Source organism: Haliaeetus albicilla, chromosome Z, assembly GCF_947461875.1.
Source record: "Haliaeetus albicilla chromosome Z, bHalAlb1.1, whole genome shotgun sequence".
NCBI lineage: Eukaryota > Metazoa > Chordata > Aves > Accipitriformes > Accipitridae > Haliaeetus > Haliaeetus albicilla.
The window spans coordinates 15,625,989-15,648,814 of record NC_091516.1 but is presented as its reverse complement, the minus strand read 5'-3'; the positions used below and the strand labels follow the sequence as shown (position 1 = coordinate 15,648,814).

General features: G+C 38.7%; 1 protein-coding gene across 7 annotated transcripts in view; it reads left to right on the top strand.

The window, feature by feature from the left end:
* The window catches only part of TNPO1 (transportin 1), a 56,728-nt gene that overhangs the window by 6,160 nt on the left and 27,742 nt on the right, over positions 1–22,826 (top strand). For 6 of the 7 annotated variants that reach the window (XM_069776116.1, XM_069776115.1, XM_069776118.1 and 3 more), the window contains 5 exons: positions 11,794–11,943; positions 16,920–17,026; positions 18,140–18,273; positions 20,720–20,801; positions 21,514–21,636. In XM_069776116.1, the coding sequence (XP_069632217.1) occupies positions 11,794–11,943; positions 16,920–17,026; positions 18,140–18,273; positions 20,720–20,801; positions 21,514–21,636 (596 nt within the window). Of the gene's footprint in view, positions 1–11,793; positions 11,944–16,106; positions 16,412–16,919; positions 17,027–18,139; positions 18,274–20,719; positions 20,802–21,513; positions 21,637–22,826 lie in introns of those variants that run through there. The other variant, XM_069776121.1, reaches the window with a different exon arrangement.

The following is a 22,826-nucleotide window of genomic DNA, read 5'->3' as shown; positions in this document are numbered from 1 at the left end:
TGCACTGATAGCTCTCACAGATACATTAGGTCTTTTGTGAGACTGCTCAGAAGGAGCTGTTGCTTCGGAGATGCTTTGTCCTGCATCAGTGACGTTTTTAGTCATAATCTTTCATCCAAAGCAACCGTTTTTAAACTTTGTATTTCTAGTTCAGGGAAACTGGGAGAATATTGAGGGTGCCATAACTAAGTCCAGTGTTGGTGCTTTTCATAGTATTTGCCAAGTTACAAATATCCTGTTACCTTGCTTGCGTAGGACTAATGAGGGACGATGGAAGACTGTTGGTTGTATTTGACTTGAATCCAACCAACAGCTGTCCATCGTCCCTCATTAGTCCTGTCCAAGCAAGGTAAAGAGACTATTAGATCTGCTATTCAGTAGCTACAACACTCTTGCCTACTCTTTTGGACCAGTAGTGGAAGATGTGATGGACTCAACAGGTAGATAATTATCTTCAGTACAACTGAGAAAGTATTCTTTCCTTTCCCCACCTGAAGAGGGTTCTTTTGGTGGTCTGTCCTACAGCCTTGCCAAGCTTGTTGGCTAGGGGAAAGAGCTTGTGTGCTTTACACCACAGACCAAAGCATAGGTAGTCATACTGTTGGAAGTTCATGCTTTTGTTACGTCCATACTGTCCCCAGCAGAAGGAGCCATGAAAATAAGCTTCCAACATCACTGACAGCACATTCAATAAAAATTAAGGTGTTTTCATAGTGCATTAGAAAAAGAGCTTGGTTTGGTGGCAGATGGGACTAGGCTTTGATTCAGTTTTTGCCACTTCTGAGAAAACTGTGCTTAAGGATACATTTAGGTGACAGCTCCTGAATGTGGGAATTCTGTAGTGGCTGATTGAAATGTGTGTTAAATAGCCTCATTTTACTGCAGTGGAGGTTGTACCAAATTATCTTTGGCCTGAGTCTTACACCTCTGCAGGCAAATAACTTTGCAACCAAACTTTTATTTGCAAGCAAGTAACTCTGCTTGCAAAGCTGGCTGTTCTCCTGAGGCCTGCCTCTAAGATACTTAAGTAAACATTATGTGTAGGGAATTTGGTTTGTTTTAGCACCAGAGCTATTACATTTCAGTTGCAGAAAGTATAACTTCTTTTTCCCTCCATTGTTAGCTTCATCAGGTTTCTGTGTCTGAATGCTTGTGACTTGCTGGTTTTAGGTTTATTGTGGTACTCCTGCATGTATGTGGTGGGTTTTTTGGTTTTGTTTTTAAATTTTGTGGGCCTTGTTAAGCTGCCAAAGCTTGTTAAGCTTGGGTCATCCTGGGAACAGTTGTTGCCCTGCTACCATTTCATTAGTGAAAATATATGGCCTGGCTTGCAGCTATGGCATATATGTGCCCTAACTTTTAAGCACTTCCTTTCTTTTTCGTTCTTTCTTTTAATAATGTGCATTTCCAAAGATAGCATCGTGAATCCGGACAAACGCCAATGTTACAAATATCACAGAATATAAAAAAAGTCAAGGAAACAGCATTCAGTCCCGGAAGTCAGACAGTAGGCAGGCTGATGGAATAAAATATGATCCTAAGCCATTAAAGATTAGGGTATAGGTCTCTAGAATGTACTTCCCAGGAGGTGTGGTGCTCAGAGATCTTCCTTAGCTGGGTGAGATGGAGTCAAGATTAACTGAAAAATATCTGAATGAAAGAAGCTTGATTTTAATAATTTATCTGTAAATGAAAATAATCCTCAGATGCTCTGTTAGTATAGCTCTTCCTTCTTGGTTTGGCAGGTATAAAACCTTGACCTCGCAGATAATGTAGTGGCACCGCCCTGCCTTTGTGTTGGTTTTTGGTCTTTTTTTTTTTTTTTTTTCCTGGTGTCCGCTGAGCTCAGAATCCTGTAGGCTTCTGTATTGTGTTAATGAGTTGTTTCGTGGAGTCTGTGCGTGTTGCTGTTGCTTCTCAGGTCACTTTCTGTATTTTATGTGTAGTTGACTGAAACACTCCAGTGCTGCAAAGGAATATCAGCTTTGTCTGCGTTGTTGCATTTTTTGCTTACCTGCAGCTACCCTTCTTTGTTGTGAGCCATGCATCTAAATCCTCCTTCACTTGTTTGCATCTTTTATTTTATAGTCCAAGTGTGTTCCCTTAAAGGAAAATATGAGAAAGTATTGTCCTAATTTCAGCCTCCTTGCGGTCTTGCCAAGGCCAGTTCTAGCCTCTAGTTAAGGTACATTGAGGCAGTTGTCCAAGACATCTGAAGTATGAGGCAGGCCAGAGAAAGGACCTTTAGGTGTCATAATACAATTCATACTGTAAGCAGAAGTGCTGAGTTTGTTTCAGACCTTGTTGACCATAATGATGAAATTCCCAAAGTTGTCTGTATCAAAATCTTGCTTTGTTTATACTTTCTGTAAATTAATGTTTATAAAATCCCTGTTTTCCCCCATCTAAAATAGACTGACAAAAATAGCATCCTTCTTAATTCATCTGTCTTGTCCTTTTGTAGGACAACTTTGTCAATTTGCTGGTGTTTCCTTATTATTGTTTTTAACCTGGAATTACACCATGCTTTAGCTTGCACAGCATCCTGAATTTTGTGAATGAGAGGTGGATCTCGCTTGTGCTAAATTATCAAAAGATGATGTCCATTGTCATTCACCAAGAATACTCTCTAATCCCCATAAATTCAATTTTTCAGTTAGGGAGCAATGGGTGTGATGCCTCTGTCATAATCCTGCCACAATATTTTGTTGATGCAAGGTTGTATCAGTACACAGTGAGATGACATGGCCTACTTGCATCAGTAAAGACTACTGTGTTGCCTCCTGGTAACACTTCTGTGTTCAACTCTAAGGAGAAACTAAATTGAGACTTTGTAATCTATGCATACATGCAGAAACATAGCAGGAATAGTATCCATTCTTTGGCTGATCCTCACACCTCTGAGGGAATGTCCTGGTTTCAGCTGGGATAGAGTTAACTGTCTTCCTAGTAGCTGATACGGTGCTATGTTTTGAGTTCAGTATGAGAAGAATGTTGATAACACACTGATGTTTTCAGTTGTTGCTAAGTAATGTTTAGTCTAAAGTCAAGGATTTTTCAGCTTCTGATGCCCAGCTAGTGAGAAAGCTGGAGGGGCACAAGAAGTTGGGAGGGGACACAGCCAGGGCAGCTGACCCAAACAGGTCAAAGGAATAATCCATACCAGGTGATGTCATGCCTAGTATATAAACTGGGGGGAGTTGGCCGGGGCAGGGCAGATCGCTGCTCGGGAACTAACTGGGCATCGGTTGGCAAGTGGTGAGCAATTACATTGGGCATCACTTGTATATTTTAATCCTTTTAATTATTACTATTGTCATTTTATTAGTATTATCATTATTAGTTTCTTCTTTTCTGTTCTATTAAACTGTTCTTATCTCAACTGACGAGTTTTACCTCTTTTCCCAATGTTCTCCCCCATCCCACTGCAGGGGGGGAAGTCAGTGAGTGGCTGCGTGGTGCTTGGTTGCTGACTGGAGTTAAAGCACGACAGCGAAAAAAGGGAAACTGTCTTTATATTGGGTCAGAATTAACACGGCATTCTGCTTAGCCTAATATGGCCTTCACGATGTTGCATGTTTTATATAAAAATTGCAAGAACAGAAGTGGTGTCAAAGCTTTCCACTTAGGTAAGATCTGACATACTTAATGCCCCTTTATGTGGTGAAAAAAGAAGAGAACTACTGATATGGTATCTAGTCTAATCAAGATTCAGGCTGTCCATCCTTAGTCCCAAAACACACATGTTCTTTCTCAGATCTACCTTTTACCCTTCTTAGACAAGAGACAGAGGACATGGTTGGTTTGTGCACAGTTTCTGTAAAGTTTTGTGTTTGTCTCCCTGTCCCCTCTCCACTACACTCTTGGCAGGACCTAGGCTAATGGGAAAATACTGAGACAAATGCATGATGGTCTTGGTAGCATTCTGCTGGCCTGTATAGCCATAGTTATCCATCCTGTTGCAGCTATATAAAGCCTTTGTGATTCTGATCTTGGATTGTGTTGTAGTGACTGATCTTCATCCCATCCTAATGTAAGAACTCTAGTCTTTGGTCTCAACAGAGTGTTATCTCAGTGGATTGATCATGGCCTGGTATAAGGCTATCACAGTCAAGGATCAGAATCCTTGAGATGAACTTTTAGTCTGAAGGTGAATGAGCTGGGATTGAGAACACTGCTTTAGTAGTACCTTTGTCATAGGCTTTAAAGATGGTCTTTTATTTCCAAAATGCTTTGAATTTTTATAAACCAGTTGAAGATAGAGCAGTGTCTCTGCAACTCTTGATCTTGTTCATGTGAATCTTTCCCCAAGATACACAATGGTCTTTGAGCAGTAACCTTTCTAGGTAGAGCCTGGGGCTGCTACCTAGAAATTCACTTGTGTCCAGAAGAAAGAAAAATATTCCTGAAGATGCCTACAAGAGGTTCCAAGGAGCTAACAGGAATGGAACTGCCTCTGACATCGACAAAACTCCTTGGGTAGCTACCTTGGAGGAGTCTAGGGCTGCTACCTGCAAATTCACCTGTCTCCAGAGGAGACCAACATACTTCTGGAGAGACCTGTTTTCAGACTCCTGCAAGGAAGATGCTCAAGGTGTCCTGTGTATGTTGGAGGCAGGTCCATGTTCTGTACCTTGCTGGGAGTCCTCCCAGGCAGCTTTGGAGTGTTTTGGCCTGTTGACTAGCCTAGTGTCTTCATGTACTTAATCACATTGGCTTAGGTTCTTCAAAAGTGCTGTTCACTGTAAGCATTTGCGGGGCAAGTCTTGGAATATATTTTCTCTCAAGTAGCTTGTGGAGAGAAAGGACAGAAGTTTTCAGGCTTTCCCTTGATTCTTAAGATCATCAAACTTTTGGGGTTTTTGCTGTGCTTTTTTCTGAAGTTCAGGCGGTCTTGGGTAAGGTCAGTTTTGGCCTCACAATAAATGTGACATTTTGGGGGTAAGTTGGAGGTATTTAGCCAGCTATTTGAAGCCTTTCCTTGGTGCATCTTAGGAGCTGAATGTAGTCTGCCACAAGGGGTATTTCTTTGTATGCTTTTTTTTAAGTCAAACTGTCCTACTTAGTGATGTTTGGTTGTTTCTCATGTCAAATCTAAGTGTACTTGAAATGCCAGTATCAAGCATCTCTATGTGGTGTTTTCCTACAGATAGGGAAAGTGTTGCTGGTGTGATTTCTAAAGGCACTTCAGTCCACCAAGCAGTACTTGACTTCAGTGCAGTTCTGAGGTGCCTCCTACCTGAAAAAATGGTGCCTCCTACTCATGAGGCTATGTGCTGGTGTCTGACTTGGGCTGTGATAGCTCCTAGGAAGTAATATCACCACCTCTTCCTAGATTTTCAGAAACAAGACTTACTGTGAGGCATTAGGATGATGTAACAGCTTCAGTGTGTTTGTTATTTTGCAGTGCTGGAGCAGGTGCAATTGATTAGCTGACCACTTTCATTAAGCCAAATCTAGCCTTATAGAGCAATGCCCATTAGCACTTCTCATGTGCAAGTAAAACCTTTCCTTTAATGCCAAAAGGGAGTGGAACCCAGAAAAAACACAAATTTTTTTCAATACCACCAGTAATAGTACCCACAGTATTTTTGGCCAGCTCCAGAATTGAGTATCTTTACTGAAAAGAATCTAAAGAGCCATATAAAAGCACATCTTGATCCCACAGTTCAATGCTAATATCAATAACTGGCTAAGCATTACTACTGCTTTTGCAAAGCATTTTAAACTCCTTTCTTCCCCTTCTATAATGACATAATTCTCACTCTTCAGAACCACATGAAGGTTTTACTCAGCTGTACCTTCTGCTTTCAAAAGGTATTCAGGAGCAACAGTGCCATGATAGTCATAAGTACCAATGACTTCAGTCTGCATTCAGTTCAGTATAGGCAGCTTGTAACAGCTTAGCTCTGCAGCACTGGACTGGGCAACACTATTCCTTCCTGGTGAGGTTGTCTGCTTTATCTGAAGTGTCACACACTGGCTGTTCAAGCATGTACAGATTCAATAGTCCAAATTTTTATTTTGCTATCTCCAAGGAAAAAGCATTTATGTAACTTTGAGAGATTTATGTTCTTCTCTGAATCAGTAGATATACTACTGATCAGAGGTAATTCTGACTGGCAGGCTGTAAGTCTTAGGAGCATTAAGCATTCCAAAATGGCAAGCACTCACAGCTTTCCCTTATTTTCCTCCCTCCCCAAAGAAAGGAGGCTGATGAAGTCATAGGTAGAAAGTGAAAACTACAGAGACTGAAGATGGATTTCAAATGGCTCAGAAGAGGAAGATCAGCACGGTCACACATCAGCGCTGCTTAGATGTAGTCTCATTTTCTAAGTAACCAACAAGCTAGTTGTTGGTCAGCAGTTCAACACCCTTCCCATATTGTCCACAGCTCAGTTTTATTTACATCATCTTCTTCAGAAGCATAGCTGTTGCTACTTATTATTCAATAAATATGCAACACTTAGCATCAGCGGAACATTTCCAGCTTTGTTTTGGTGTCTTACAGATGTTCCTAAGCTTAGGCAGTTGTGTCAAATTATTTTCCATGACTCACATGAGTCAACTGAGCACTGATTAATTTCAGACTAGACACTACATTTCAAGGTCGTTTATGTATTCAGTTACACTGCATGTTTTGAAACATTGTCAATCTGTCTTCCAACCTGATAGTGAACCATACCAGTTTAAGCCAAAAGTGTTATACTTAAGGTTATGTAAAAGTCCAGCATGAAAAAAAAAAGGGGGGGGGGGGGATCTTTTTCTACTAGAAAGCTCATGAAGGTGTCTCTGTACTGTGTTCTTGTACATTAGGATGGAAGAAATTATTCATTTTCTGTTTCCCATGTGACACTGGTCTGGTGTGATCCTTATTTTTTTGCTTTTAGCTCTTTTAAGAGACAGACAGTCTGTCATTAATGCATCAGAAATCTTCATGTGCAACAGTGACGCTTAGTCATGATTTTTATCACATTTTATATTTGTACATGTTAAATCCATATCACTAATTAAAACACACAGAATGACAGCTTATTTCTGAAAAAGGCTTAATAGCTTTAAGATTGAAATTGACAGAGGAGTTTTGTTTTAGAAAAGTCTCACCCTAACATTTAAAGTTGCCAATATCACAAGAGTAACAGGGCGAAATATAGCCATGTTCATAATCATTATATTGCAGTCTGTGAATGGATAAAGGCTACCCTCATCCCAGTTGCTCAGTTCATTTAGCAATCTAAGAAGTTACATTCTAAGGAAGAGAGGATGAAAAGACACGGTGAAAAAAATGCTGACCTGGACTTGCAGGTGAGCTACAAAAACTTTGTTGCTTTCACGTATGATCCTATATCATACAAACCCTCATTAGAGGAAATATGACTATTTGAGGACACATTCTGGTTCTTAAAAGCACTGCAGTAGCCCTGAAATAATTGATATCTGTGTAATGTGGGTATGTGTCCGTTTGCTCTGTCTGTAAACCATTAAAATCTGGAACTGGTATTAGAGTCTTGCAGCAGAATTGAAAATATACTGAGAACCAAATTATGATTATGTGATATAGTTTTATTATAAAGTGAGGCAATGTGAGAGGGGAATCATCCACTGATTAACTGATTTGGCACCAAAGATATCAAATGCCAGAGATTTGCTTCATTTTGCTGCTTTTTCTTGTACTATATGTTCTTGTCAACTCTCTATACTTCCAGGTTGACTGTGATCTTTTTTGATGGCTGAAGCATATGGCTGACAGAACTTAATCACAGAATCTATGAACGCTAAAGAGTGTCTTACTCAGCTCTTAAGCCACCTGCCTGTAGTCTTGGTGTTACAGCAAGAACTTCATCCAGATCTGTATTACTGTCTTCTGACAGTGTAGCTGTTAAGTTGTTGAACATCCTGGATTCTGTAAATATCCTTGTGCGGTCATATCAAGAAATTTTTCTCAAATCAAGATTTTGACTACGGTGTGGTATGGGTTTTGGTTGTGGTTTGTTTTGTTTTTTTAAATGCCTGAGTATCAGATTATGTGGTGCTTCTCTAGCTCAAGTGGTTGGTGTTTGTTTGGCACTAAGTCCATCTTTGTGATTTCTGCTTGTCGCCTCTCAGTATGGTGATAATTGATTTTGCTTTTTGTTTTTAATTTTTCTTCTTTTTGTTGCTTCATGAGTTCTTTTTCACTTGTTAGAGATGCAGTTTTCACTGTTGTTATGGTTTAAGCCCAGCTGGCAACAAAGTACCATGAAGCTGCTCGCTCAGTCCTACCCATGGTGGGATGAGGAAGAGAAAATAGAAAGAAAAGCTCATTGGTCAAGACAAGGACAGGGAGGGATCACTCACCAGTTATGGTCACAGGCAAAACAGACTCAACTTGGAGAAAAAACAAAACCAATTTAATTTGTTACCATTCAAATCAGAACAGGATAATGAGAAGTAAAACCAAATCTTAAAACACCTTTCCCCCCACTCCTCCCTTCTTCCCAGGCTCAACTCCACTCCTGATTTTCTCTACCGCCTCCCCCCGGTGGTGCAGGGAGATGGGGAATGGGGACTGTGGTCAGTTCATCACATGTTGTCTCTGCCGTTCCTTCCTCCTCGGGGGCAGGACTCCTCACTCTTCCCCTGCTCTGGCGTGGGGTCCCTCCCATGGGAGACAGTCCTCTGTGAACTTCTCCAGCATGGGTCCTTTCTGTAGGTTGCAGTTCTTCACGAACTTCTCTGGCACGGGTCCTTTCTGCAGGCTGCAGTTCTTCAGGCACAGACTGCTCCAGCGTGGGCTTTCCCATGAAGTCACGACCATCTTCGGGGACATCCCCCTGCTCTGGTGTGGGGTCCTCTATGGGCTGCAGGTGGACATCTGCTCCATGGCTCACCTCCACGGGCTGGGGGGGGACAGCCTGACGTCTCACCACAGGCTGCAGGGGCATCCCCTCCTCCAGCGCACCTCCTCCCCCTCCTTCCTTACTGACCTCACTGCCTGCTGAGGGGTTTCTCTCACATCCCGCTCCCCTCACCCACTACAGGTTCCCCTTCTTAAATATGTTATCCCAGAGGCACTACCACCGTCGCTGATGGGTTTGACCTTGGCCAGAGGGGAGGGTGCATCTTGAAGCCGGTTGGCATTGGCTCTGTTGGACATGGGGGAAGCTTCTAGCAGCTTCTCACAGAAGCCACCCCTGTAGCCCCTCCCCCGCTACCAAAACCTTGTCACCAAATGCAATACAACTATGAATCCCATGGAATTTTTGCAGGTCTGTGTGATAAACGCTTACTATGAAGAGCAGTCTTTCTCTTATCTTGGCTAAAGGAATGGATTTAATGTTTCATGCTGCTGCATACCATAGGATAGCTAATGAAGAAAACAATGGTGAAGTTTCACCTTAATGTGACCTTGCTTTTTATCTAAACCAACTGGCTAGTCTGCCTGTTTCTGACACAGGGAACTTAATAGTATCTGTATCTTTGCTGTTGCAAATTGTCTCAAATTTGTTTAATATTTTCATGTTGGAATTTATACTAATAGTGGCTAATGTACCATATTCTGATCAGACTCTAGTTGGCACTCTGAATTCTGTCACCCCAAGAAGGTACTGCTGGCTGATACAGAATGAGTAACTATTGTATTCTGTGTCTAACTGTGGCTGCTGGCAATGATGGTTTATTGTGGCTTGAGAGGGTTTTAAATTGTGTCGAAATTAAAGTAAGACTCCTTTGGCTTCCTTCTTCACCAGGCACAACTTTAAATCTTAATAATCATGGAGGACTGGATTTCTTGAAGTTGTGTGTACCTATCAATGGATTAGTTACATAAAGCAATCAGAGTTTGACATACTACATTGGCATAAGATTTGATGCAGAGATTTTACTTTTAATTCAGAGTATTTCAGGCAAACCTGAGACTAATCAAGAGTTCAAGTAAGAGCTTCTTTTTTAGGTCATTCTCCACCTGATCTGTATTAATAATATCTTCAAAACTTTAAACAAAATGACAAAGTTACTTGATTTGAGTTGCCAATTAATAATAGTAGTAATAAATGACACATCACACAACCAAGTTCTGCGGTTGAGAAAAGTGTGTCCACTGATCCAGTCTTTAATATTTTTATTTAAACTAGTAAATCCTTTCTTCCCTCTTACTCCATTCTCCCAGAAAAGTTGTTGGTGCTTGAAATCCAGTGCTGTGCAAGTGAACTGGCTGACTTTTATTTTTATATCGTTTAGAAGATGGTGGGTATTTAAAAACTATAGTGTAGGTGACATTATAGAATTGTTTCAAACATGTATGCATAGGGTGGCTTCCTGGTTTATAAAGTTCCTGAATTCTATGTAAAGGACATATTTGTTTGTAAATCAATACATTTATAGTTATGGAGCATGAAAAATAATGCTTCTTTAGGAGAACTGAAATATGAACATAAAAACAAGATTAAAAAGTATATGATGGCAGTCTGGTTTTGACACTTAAATAAAATCAGTTGATTAAAATTAATTTTAATTTCTGATCAGCCAAACAAAACCCCCTCTTCTGAGAAGTGCTGTTTCTGTTCTAACTAGCACAGATCGCACTAGAAAGTGTCTTTATACTGTCTGTCAGTCAGACATCATGGGTGTACTGAGAGTCTTGATGTTGTGATGCAGTAACTTTAGTTTGAAAACACTATTTTATATTTGAAAGTTGTATCTCTTATTTTGCTTATCCTTATTTCTGTTGGGATGTTAATAGTTTTGAAGGCCTGGAATAGATCCATGTATAAACTAATTCTTGGCACAAAGAAACTTTGAACATCCTTATTTCTTGCTCAGATCAGGGCTTCATCCAAAAAACTCAAACAGGTGGCTAAAATGCTAATTAAAATTAGCTTCCTGTGCTGATTAGGGTTGCTGTAAACTGTAAATTTAAATTTCTTATGCAATAAACTAATCCTTTCTAGGTAGAACATCCAGCTCTCACTTTCAGCATGATTGAGAAATAATACCAAGTTACTCAAGGTCTTGGTTGAAGAACTAACTAAACATGAGTCTTCTCCAATATAAGTGAAAAATCTAGGCTGTTCTTTTTCTGTTCCTCCTCTTGCCCCAGTAATCTACAGAAATTTGCAGGCAAAAAGAGCTCAGTGAAGAGAACTCAAACTGTTGCCTAAACTTAAATTCTTAATCAGTTCTGGTCAATTCTGGTCGCTTTTCTCTTATGGTTCATACCATATGACACCTGTTAACATTGTTTAAACACTTTTTTTTCCCCTTCTCCCTCTAATTATTAATTTAATAGATCAACAGAACAGCTGGTATCTGAAGGGGTTACAATATATTATTTCATAGAAAAATTGAACACTGTATTTCTGTGGAAGTAGGGGGTGGAGAATTTACTGCATAGTCCCTACATCATTTCTATATCTTACTATGGTGAAAGCAGGTCTGTCATCAATTTCTTACAGTATCAGTGTTGCAGCAAGCCAGTTAGTATAATCAGAATGTCTGAATGTCTCTGGCTGACCAATTTCTTTTATGAGTCTCCTATATCCTGTGACTTCAGATCTATTCCTTGCCTATATTTTTCTACAAAATTTTATCTTAGAATGTGCAATTTGTAATACTGATATTCTAATTTTGAATAAATAGAAATAGTGAACTCTGAACCTGAAAAGCTTTGCTATGTGAATCGATGGGTGTAGTTGGAAGGAGAGATAAGGAAATGAAGATTACTATCTCTATATAAAGTTTTGATCTTGTTGCATTTTTCTGGAAATCTGCCTTATGAGTTGATTGAACATTGACTGTAAGTATTTTCTTTTGCAGATGAACCTACGCGTTCCTTGAGTGGTCTCATCTTGAAGAATAATGTAAAAGCACATTTTCACAACTTTCCCAATGGAGTAACTGACTTCATTAAAAGTGAATGTCTGAATAATATTGGTGATTCCTCCCCCTTAATTAGAGCTACTGTAGGTAAGTTTGCTCTTATTGCTGTCTTCTGCATACTTAAAATGCTACTGATATGAGTGAGAGCTGCACTAGGGATGTAAAGAATTATTAAACTCCTAAAACTGTTTGCTTCTGTTACTTGTCACAACTTCACCCTATTTTAATGCTGATACTTATTGTTAGTGTGAATATACAAAAGTCTTGCTTACTTTTGCTTCCTATTCTCTTAGAACTGATTTAGCAATTCAGTTCATATCTCCTGAAATTGCTGCCAATTTCTATACCTACAAACAGGAACAAGGTAAAGGTCTGACTTCAGAACTATTTCAGTATTCCACTTGCATCAATGAAACACTTCTGTTGGCTGATTTCCTGCTCCCTGCCCCCGATATGGACACATACGCACATCCCTTCAGGGAATCATCATACCATGCATAACACATTCACATAATGAGTTTCTGTTTTTAAACACCTTCTGTCAAAAAATGGTAGATAAAGTGTGGCATACAGAACATCATAGAATCATAGAATGTTTTGAGTTGGAAGGGACGTTTAAAGATCATCTAGTTGCAACGAGAAGATTTTTTTTGTGACATAGTTTTCTGATTTCATAGATACTTTGTTTTAGTACACCTCTTCCATAAAATATGCATATTTGCATTATATTTACTTATTTCTAGGTGAAGTTGCTTTTCTGTCTGCTCTTTGAGAATATGATTTCCTCCAATTACTACAATCATTGTAGTAATTTTCCTTGTCTGCTCGAAAACTAGAAAAAAAATATATTTAAGTACAGTAGAGAAAATGGGGCTGGGTGACACGTAGAAAGAAATTCAGCTTGTATCAGCTGACTCCTCTTATAAAAATCTGCCAGTTACTGCTCTTTAGAATTGTTTACTTTTTCTATAGGATTCCGTCTCCAGACATCTGCATTATGGGCTACGGACTAGAGAAAAATGCTCATCTCTTAGCTTTTTCCTGTTGTCTTGTCACTTGTGAAGCTGCTCTACTATGAATTTTGTTAATGTCCCATTTTCTTAATGACAGTAGAAACAAGTCTTTGAGTGGCAGGTACTTTTGCAATTTTGGGTTGTAAGAGTCACGCTTGCTTGTTTGTTCATAGGAGTTGTCAGTGGAGTACAGTGGAGCTGACTAAAGAATATATTCCAGCTCCATTTGGATTGCTGTCTTAGGGTAGTTTGGTGGTGATGGTTTGTGGGGTGGTTTTCTGGGGGGTGGGAGGGGAGTTGTTTGTTTTCAAGCAGTTATTCTTTGACTTCTCCTACTACGAAATGTTTGTGGATTAGTAGCTCAACTATTCTTCAGCTTTCAGTGATTCTTGCAGGGATTATTCAAGCATGTATGAATTCTGAAGATGAGTAGCAACTGATTAATTGTATGCTTGCATAAGAGTTGCTATTTAGTGCATGATTTGCACCCTGCAGTTTGAAGTAATTAAATATTGGATCCTTGTAGCCTTCTGTCTTAATAGTGAGGTTGGTCCGGTACCCACTGGTCTCTTGGTACTAGCTAGGTGTAAATATATTACTACCTACCTAGGCTGCCTTGTTAGCATATGAGTGGGCACATGCTAGTTAGAGCTGCTCTTTGAGATGCATACGGGTTTTTGCAGTTCAATCATTATCGATTTAGTGAGCCAATTGCAAATAAGATCTCTGGAATTCTGAGAGGAAGATGAGCAAGTACATCAAAACAGCATCAGAGATTTAATGCAGCATTCACTCTCCTTTGTGATCTCTAGTATCTAGTGCTAACCAGACAAACGCTGATACCTTTTGGCCAAGATGGAGGCAAGCTGATTAATCCCATCCTTAGAAGTCACCTCACTGAGGAAAGTAAGCATGGCAATAGAGTTGATTTTAGAACTGTGACTTGAGACCAAATGGTAACTACACATCATTGTATCCTTACTTAGCTTTTCCCTATTTTAATCCCCAAATGAGTAACAGTGGTACTTCTCTGTGCTGTGTAGTACTGGTTTTAAAACACCATATGCTAATGTTGAAATAAGGATTGAAGCTCAAAAAAGACAGCTGCATGTGTTGAGGACCCACGAACTTACCAGGAAATAAATGCATCTATTTAGGAAGTGTCTGTAACTGTTCTTAAAACTTTCTGGGGGCTCTAGTCTGGGCAGGACCTTAGTGCAGCTCCTGCTTAAAAGCAAGCAGGGGAAATAGTTTTAAGTTTTGAGTGTTTAAGAGTAGTGCTGGGGCTGGAGACCTTCCCTGCAGAAGGAAAGTGAAAGCTAATGATTGCCCTATGAAGGGGAATTTTGTTACAAAATTCAGCTTTTTAGAATTAAGGAGTTCAGAAATCAGCTTTAGGAGCTACAGAGGCAAAACACCACCCCAGGAACCCCAACTTTCCTCTTGTCCTGTTAGTGACATGAAAGTACTGAAGCATAGCTGCTGCTTCTTTATATTCAATTTTTTTATTGTAGAATTGATGCTGTAAACTGGGATTGCATGTAATTGAAACAGTGATATAAAAGATGCTGGCATGACAGTTATGCTTATGTTTTTAACAATTTCTGCCATCCCTCTAGAGTTTGTTCTCTCGTATGTTTACTGTTCAATTAGCCCAGCTGCTATATTCATTAGATTTCACATTTGTCAAGTGAAATATCAACAGATTCTGTAATACTGTTTTGAAGTTCATTGCAAATAGAAGACCATCGTTATAAAGACTTCCAGTTTCAGATTTCTAACTTTGCAGCTTACTATGTTAATCAGAAGGGCTTGTTTTAACTGTCAGCTCTAGCCCAAAACTGTCAAAAAGCTGAAAGCTACTAAATTGATTATTTATTTGCTTTGATTATTCTTCTGATGTCCGTGTTTCTATGTCTGAAGTGTTGCGGAGAAAGCCACAAAGGCTAATCTCTGGTGTCTTCTGTTTTGTGCTGGCCAAATAAAGCAGCAGGTGGGTGAGAAAAATTTCACATTTGAAAGAAGATGAAGCTCATTATAAGCCCATGAAGATTCCTTTCAACATGGACATAAGTGCCTAAATCTTAATTTTGTGTGGCTGTTTCCTCATTGTTATTAAAACCTTTTGCAAAGCTTCAAATGCTATAGCTGTTGCCTCTCTTGATAGTCTTGATAGTCTAATACTATTCTTTTTTTTTTTTTTCTCCGCACCAAAGTGTCTCTATCATTTCAAAAACACTAGCACCGTGTTAAATGGCTTCTCCACAGACCTGTACAAAAAGTTCGTAATGACGTGTATGGTCTGAACTGCATGCAACTCTGTTGCAAGGGGCAGTGGCCTCAGGTCACTTCTTGCCTATGCATCTGGAAGTATTTCCTAGGTTAACCTGTTGCTGTCTGGGATAAGCCTTTTGGAAGAACACTTGAAGTAGTTTTCAAATAGTCTTTCCTTAGGCTGTGAAAGCTTGCACATATTACAAGTATAGTCAGACCATTTCTCATCCTCTGAAACCACTTCTAGGGCCTTGAAAAGATCTTCAACCAACTCTTTTCCAAAACTACCTACCCATTTGAGGCTTGTAATATAACTTCTGTCACATGCTAGTGCAGAGGAGTTCCAGGAATTTCATTCTTATGTTTGTTTCTGAACCTGTGTTAAGTCTATAAATAAACCCGTGCCAGATCTAAGTTAGGGAGACAATTTTGCAGTTTAAGTACTTTGGCTAGGAGGCAAGAAAATTAATTTATTTTGTTCTTTTTGTGAAATTCAGTTTAATTAAAAAAAAGAAGTGGATCATTAAGATTCAGTAACAGTAAAACAAGTATTTTCTATTAATGCATCTGATATTCTTTGCAGGACCATAATATTCAGGAGAAATGCAGTCTTTAAGACTCCATAGATCTCCGTAGGCTTTTGGGAATCTTTTCTATTCAGTTGCAGTTATGAAGAGAACTGGATACAAACTACTTCTGGAGCTGTAAAATTGTGTTTTACCTCTGTCTTCATTTTTGCCCTTTGTCTTTGTGGGTTCTCCAGCCTATTGCATCAAAAGAAACATGATGCAAAATATCTTTTAGTTACTGTGTGTCTTGTCCAGAATGTCCTTTGCTCTGTAATGTTGTCCTATATTCTTGTATATTTAACAAGAATTTCAACATTTTATTCCACAGAAAAATAATATATTGTGATTAGCTCAATGAAAAAGCTTAGGAAAGCTTTTTTCATCACTCAGAGATTATTAGTTGTAGTAGTTATCAAGTTCTTCTGTGTTCATACTCATTAGAAGTAACTGTCAGTAGCATAATGGGTTATGCTACCCGTTTCATTTTGTCTTGAGGCAAAATGGACTCATACAAAGTCAATCCTAGTTTATAAGCAGCCTTCCCTGTTCCTGTCACCTAATTAGTTTTTCCTGGGATTTCTGTATGTGCTAGAAACAGAATTAGTGACTCTTTGGGCTGACCTATCTGTTTGCTGGATCTTAATCAGCCAACCCCTACAGCTGATCACTGGATGACCTGCCATAGTGTGTAAGCTCTTAGTAGGTATCTTGGTCTTAGAATGTGTCCTTAATGTTTTGTGTAAACACAGTAAAGTTGTGAACACGTAACCACTGGGTTGTAAGTTTATTGAATGACAGATTCCCACATCCATGCTTTTGTATCATAATAAAGAAGAGGTGACTTGAGATGGAGACTCAGTGTTTACTGGAGGTCAAGATTTGTATAGTGTTTAGTAAACTTAGAGCCAAAGCTGTCCTGCAATGTTTGGGCATGATTATTTCATTAACTAGAATTACTTTGTGCTTGATTTTTCACATCTGAACCCTTCATGGTAGCAGGAAGGAACAACCCACCTTTGCATTTCAAAGCCCTTCAAATACCATTTTTAATTAAATGTACTTCCTCTTTTTATGCTTGTCAGTTCTTAACAAAACAAGAAGTTTCTTAACTCGTTAGATCTTTGAGAGGACAAAAATGACAAAAGTCAGTATGCAACATGTACAGGTATGTGAGATCTCATTTCCTTCATCCTTCTGATTCCTTTAGGCATTCTGATAACAACCATTGCCTCAAAAGGGGAATTACAGAATTGGCCTGAACTCTTACCAAAGCTTTGCAGCCTGTTGGATTCTGAAGATTACAATACTTGTGAGGTAAGGAGACTTATAGAAAATAGAAGATTATTCTCTGAATCTGATTATTTTTATCTCTCTTCGTAGACACTATATATAGTGTGTGTATAAATGCGCATATATTGTCCTCAGAGAACAGTGGCTCAAATTTGATACTTTTTCTTCTGCCTGCATTCCATGTTCTTACTGTTCCTTCAAACAAATTTGTTTTCTTTGCATAAAAGTAGAATAAGAGTGCAGATAGGTAGTTGTAGCGTCTCAGCTGAGAAGTGTCCAGAAGTTACCACTCGGTGATGCCTAATCTTTTAGGTATCATCAGCATCATCGAGTTGACCCTGAATTTTCTCTTAAAAGTACTGTTCATTCTTATGGTGACTTAATCCAGAAAAGCAATCTGTCATTGCTATTTCAGGGTGAAACGAACTGTTTTGTTCAGTGTGTTTGAAAGAAAATAAATACCAACTTAACTGTTTTGATCTATGAGGACAAAAAAAGCCTTGTCTGATTTGAAAAAATAAAAATCTATGATTACACAATTTTAATTACTTGATACTGTCTGCATGAAATTGTTTGAAGCATTTTGTATAAAATAATCCTCAGAGCAAGTATAATGGTCCAAGATGCCATGCTGTTATGTAGTGGTTCAGTGCCTCTTTCTCAAGAAAAAGAGAACACTTGAAAATGAAACTCAAATTGACCATCGTATCCAGAGTTCTGTTTTGGCCCATAACAAACCTTGAAAGGGAATGCAATTAGATATGTAATCAAATTGGATACTTCTGCACCTGGACTCTTATTTCTCAAGTAAGAACTAGCTTTTAAGCATTTTTAAAAATATGATTGCATAGATGAGCATTGAATGCTAAAATTAACATTACCACTTATCCATTACTGACTCCCAACTTGAGAGCTTACAGATGCTGGTGTAAAGTGCTTAAATAAAAAGTCTTTAAGGATCTTTCAGTTTAACTCCATATTTAGTTAGCTGCGTTAACTGTGTTAACTAGCTACATTTACTATGTTGTGCTGAAATTACCTGTTCTGTACAAAACCTGAAATTTTGCTTTCTTCAGAATGTGAAAGAGGGGTTTTTTGTTTGTTTGTTTTTTGTTTGTTTTGTTTTTTTTAAAACAGGGTGCTTTTGGTGCTCTACAGAAGATATGTGAAGATTCTGCTGAAATTTTAGATAGTGATGTATTGGACCGACCACTCAATATCATGATACCTAAGTTCTTGCAGTTCTTCAAGCACAGCAGTCCAAAAATAAGGTAGGTTTAGGTGTTGTACTACATTTACCTGTTAAAATTTTATTTACATAAGCAGCAAGGTTGCTATTTTGTAGATCTGTTTAAAACATGCTTAGTTTTTTTATTAAACAATCCTGCAGGCATCCACAGAGACTCCATGCATCAGTTATTTACATGTTTATCTGCTTAGTTAATACAACAATCTCACCTCTTTTTACATCTTCCAAATGTATAATCAGCCTATGATTTTGAAAATCAAACTTTAATTTTTTGCATATTACTGTGAAAAACTCGATGCTGCAGTTAGAACTTAATATTCTGATTAGAAAGAATAATTTTGCATCCATTTTGTAACGTCTTCAGGAATGGAAGTCTCAAAATTATTTTGCTGACAATAGTTTCTGAGTTCTTGCGGAATTTTTTTTTCTGCTTTAATGGCACCAAAACTTAGAAAGCTCTTTATCCTTCAGCTGAATCAAATTAAATGGGTTCATCATCTTTTCACTGTAAAACTGAATTAGTATCTCCAAAGTAACAGAAGTATAGGATAGAAGAAAAATTCCAGAATTAAATCATTATTGCTAATATTCATTACAAAGAAGAGTAGCTTTTACCCTGAAATGAGCCAACAGTGTGCCCCTGCCACAAAGAAGGCTAATGGTATGCTGGGCTGGTGTGTTGCCAGCTGGTTAAGGGAGGTGATCCTTCCCCTCCTCTTCCAGGTGAGGCCACACCTGGAGTACAGTGTCCAGTTCTGGGCTGTCCAGTGCAAGAGAGACACGTACGTACTGGAGAGAGTCCAGCAAATGGTCATGAAGATGATGAAGGGACTGGAGCATCCCTCCTATGAGGAAAGGCTGAGAGAGCTGGGACTGGGGGAGCTCACCAATGTATGTAAATGCCTGAAGAGAGGGAGCAAAAAAGACATGGCCAGGCTCTTTCCAGTGGTCCCCAGTGACAGGACCAGAGGCAATGGGCACAAACAGAAACACAAAAGGTTCCCTCTGAACATCAGTAAACACTTTTTTACTGTGAGAGTGACCAAGCACCGGCACAGGTTGCCCACAGAGGTGGTGGAGTCTCCATCCTTGGACGTATTCAAAAGCCATCTGGACATGGTGCTAGGCAATTTGCTGTAGGTGGCCCTGCTTGGCAGAGGGGTTGGACCAGATGACCTCCAGAAGTGCCTTCCAACCTCAAGAATTTTGTGGTTCTGTGATTCTGTGAAATGCGTTCTTTAACTCCTGTTTGAAAATTGTATTGAAAGATACTACAACTTGGTGGTGGCAATTCTTTATTGCCAGCAATAGTAGATGGTGAAGACCAAGAGGAAAAGTATAACTTTGTATATATCATGATAGGATTCAAGTATTTCAAGGATTCAAGTAAGATTTAGAAACTCACCTAAAATAGATGCACACTAAGAAAAATATGTAACAAAGCATGAACTTGCTCTTGTGGAAAGATAAACACTACTTCTCTGGAGCTGGGAGAGGTTGAGAAAAACATGCTTTTTCCTTGCCACATTTACAGTCTTTCACTTTTTTCCTATGTTGCGATGTTTATGGCTTTGAAACTGTTAAACCAGTTTCAAGTTTAAAGCAGGCCAGTTGCTGACCCACAGCCTGGTTTCAGTACATAGTGCTGAAGTATGAAAACTCTTGGTAGTGTCAGTAAAATACTTCATATTTAAATCTGTCAAGAGACAACTTTTGAACAACGTTTTATGAGACAGTCTTCCCAGAAATGTCTGAACTGAACAGAAGTTTGGAGTTACATTAGTAAAAATATTTTAATGGATCTTCAGAGGCTTTTACAGGTAATTTTGCCCTGTGCCTTTAATTATGGAATTTGACTTTTGTACCTCTGAGACTGAAAAAGCCCTGTAAGTAATGGGTTTGCATGAAATGGAATAGAAGAACCAATGCTTCATTTTTTAGAATGTTTCTAACGCAAGTGTTTCTGTATGTATCCTACTACAAGTGTGTGTTTATTCTAAGCTGCAGCTATATTGTTGACATGTAGTGGTCTCACTAAATACTAAAAAATATTGCAAAGGCAGTTGGATACATAAAAATTAATAAGGGCATGCTAAAATTTATTCATGTTGACATGTATGGAATTGTTTAGTATCTGAGAAGATCAATAATTGTAATACACTGAAAAAGAACATCCTTACATACTGTTGAGAACAAATATGCTAGATATAGTCATCCTTCTTTGGTTTTTATTTACTGAGTACTTTATTTTTAAATATTTGTTAGATATATCAGAGTATAAGGTGGTAGTTAAATGTGGATTAGTAGTTTTGGTTGGTAGTACTATAGATTTGCAGATTTATTCCCTCTTGCCTCTAGATCATGTTTGGACAACGTAAATTGCTTCCTAATGTTTTTGATGCCTATGTACAGTTTAGAAAATGTTTTCAACTCATGAAAAATGTATATTTTAACTGTTCCATTTGTAGGTCTCATGCTGTTGCATGTGTCAATCAATTTATCATCAGCAGAACTCAAGCTCTTATGTTGCACATAGATTCTTTCATTGAGGTGGGTGTGCATTCTTGGTTGGACGGTTGAGTAAAATTACACATTTGATTTATCAATGGTTTTGAATTATGTTTTACAACCACCTCTACCCCCAAACTCCCTATTTCTGATTGCCCGTTCTTAGCTTCAGTCCCCATGGATTGAAGTTCATTCTGTATGCTTGTGCTTACAGTTTATTAGTCTAAGCGCTCTCCAAGCCCAAGAAATAGTATTTTGAAAGATGCTTCTACTTCATAAGTAGAGGAAACTCTTGCATAAAGGTGTAAAAGTAATGGCAGTAGTCTGTCACTTGTGATGGAAAATCCAGTACAAGGATCATCATGTCACTGAGTCTGTCTGGGTCTCTCCGAATACTGCTACTGAACATGGATTAGAAGGGTGGTATTGATTTGGTGCTGTTATGTACTGATGGAGTTTTCTGGCTTCAAAACTTCATTCATGTTTAGGAGAAAAAAAAAATCCAAGAAATACTGTTCTTGTGCCATTGCTAATATTATGCAACGTTTTGGTTATGTGTACAACACACATTGAGAGTCTGAAGAGTTAATTTGCTAAACCATATGTCTTTAAGAAATAAAATGGTATTTGGAGGTGTGGGGTGGGAAAGTATAGAAGTACATATTTGCATACTTTAGTTTGCCAGTAATGTCAATTTAAGTGCAAGTTGAACTAGATGAACTGAGGCTTTTCAACTGGTACTACTTTCTAACAGAACCTTTTTGCACTGGCTGGTGATGAAGAGCCTGAAGTACGCAAAAATGTTTGCCGTGCTCTGGTAATGTTGTTGGAAGTTCGAATGGATCGCCTGCTTCCTCATATGATTAGTATAGTTGAGGTGAGTCTCATTTCCCAGATTGCATGCTGAAAAACCTGTTTGGGCTTGCAGAAATAATAACAAATAAAAAACATTTATCAGAAGAGGTATGTTACTCTTGCACTTGCCTACTCTTCATTTTCCTTCAAGACTGAGATTGAAAAACTTCCTTCTTGGCTAATTGCCAACTTGACATTGTGTTTGACAGGCAATGCAAATGGCATTTTATTCCTCATTAAGTTAATTGATCCTGAAATGGCCAGAATCAGCTATACTATGGAGCAGCGAGGCATTGCTTGACCCCAAGTGAGAAGATCATGTTAAAAATCTAGTGCTAGTGCTGATACTGCTACAGTTCACACATTGAAGCTGTCACTTTTTTCTGATGTGTTGACCACAACAAGGATAAGGCATGTTATTTTTATATAGCTGAGGTGCTCTTTGAGCTACTAACAACAATGCCTCCCATTTCATTGAGTTGTAGAGGTTAATGTCATTTGATAGTTCCTTTAGCATTCTAAGTTAGTGCAGACTTATCTACCAGAGGACCAATCTGCTCTGGTTTTTTTGTCTGCTCAACTGAGCTGTAATTTCAACATTTCTGGGAAGTACTGGCAGTTTCTAGGTAGTGTTTACATATGCTACTTGCCAGACTGGAAATACAGCTAAAATCATAATGTTTCTCATGCAGATTTCATGTGGACAGGTGGGTCATAACCCAGTGTCAAGTTCCGTAAGAACAGTACCCAGACAGCACAAGGAAAGTGTTAAGGTTTTTTAGCTCCTAATACACAGGTATTAGAGATGCATAAAACTGAGGTGACCCTTGACAGCCTTGGCCTGCCATCTAGTCTTCCTATGTTGTCTGGAATTCCATGACATCAGTCTTAGCAGACATGTTCTCATATAATGTAAGACAAGCAAGGATTGTTGGTACTTAGTGGTGGGTTTTTGGTTGGTTGGTTGAGAGGGACTTATTTTTGAGACAGAATAAAGCTTTCGAGATCATATTGTCAAGAAGTGATAACTTTTCTGGCTCTTCACCCTCCTAAGATCAGTATGGAACTTCTGGACTTCGTAGGTAGAAATGATGTCACCAACCAGAAGAAGATCCAAGATGGTATTCTTATTGTATCTGGTATTTTGTTGTTGGGAAAACTATTGCTAGGCTTCCTCTCTACAAAAGACAGTAGTAGTGATTTTGTGTTCTG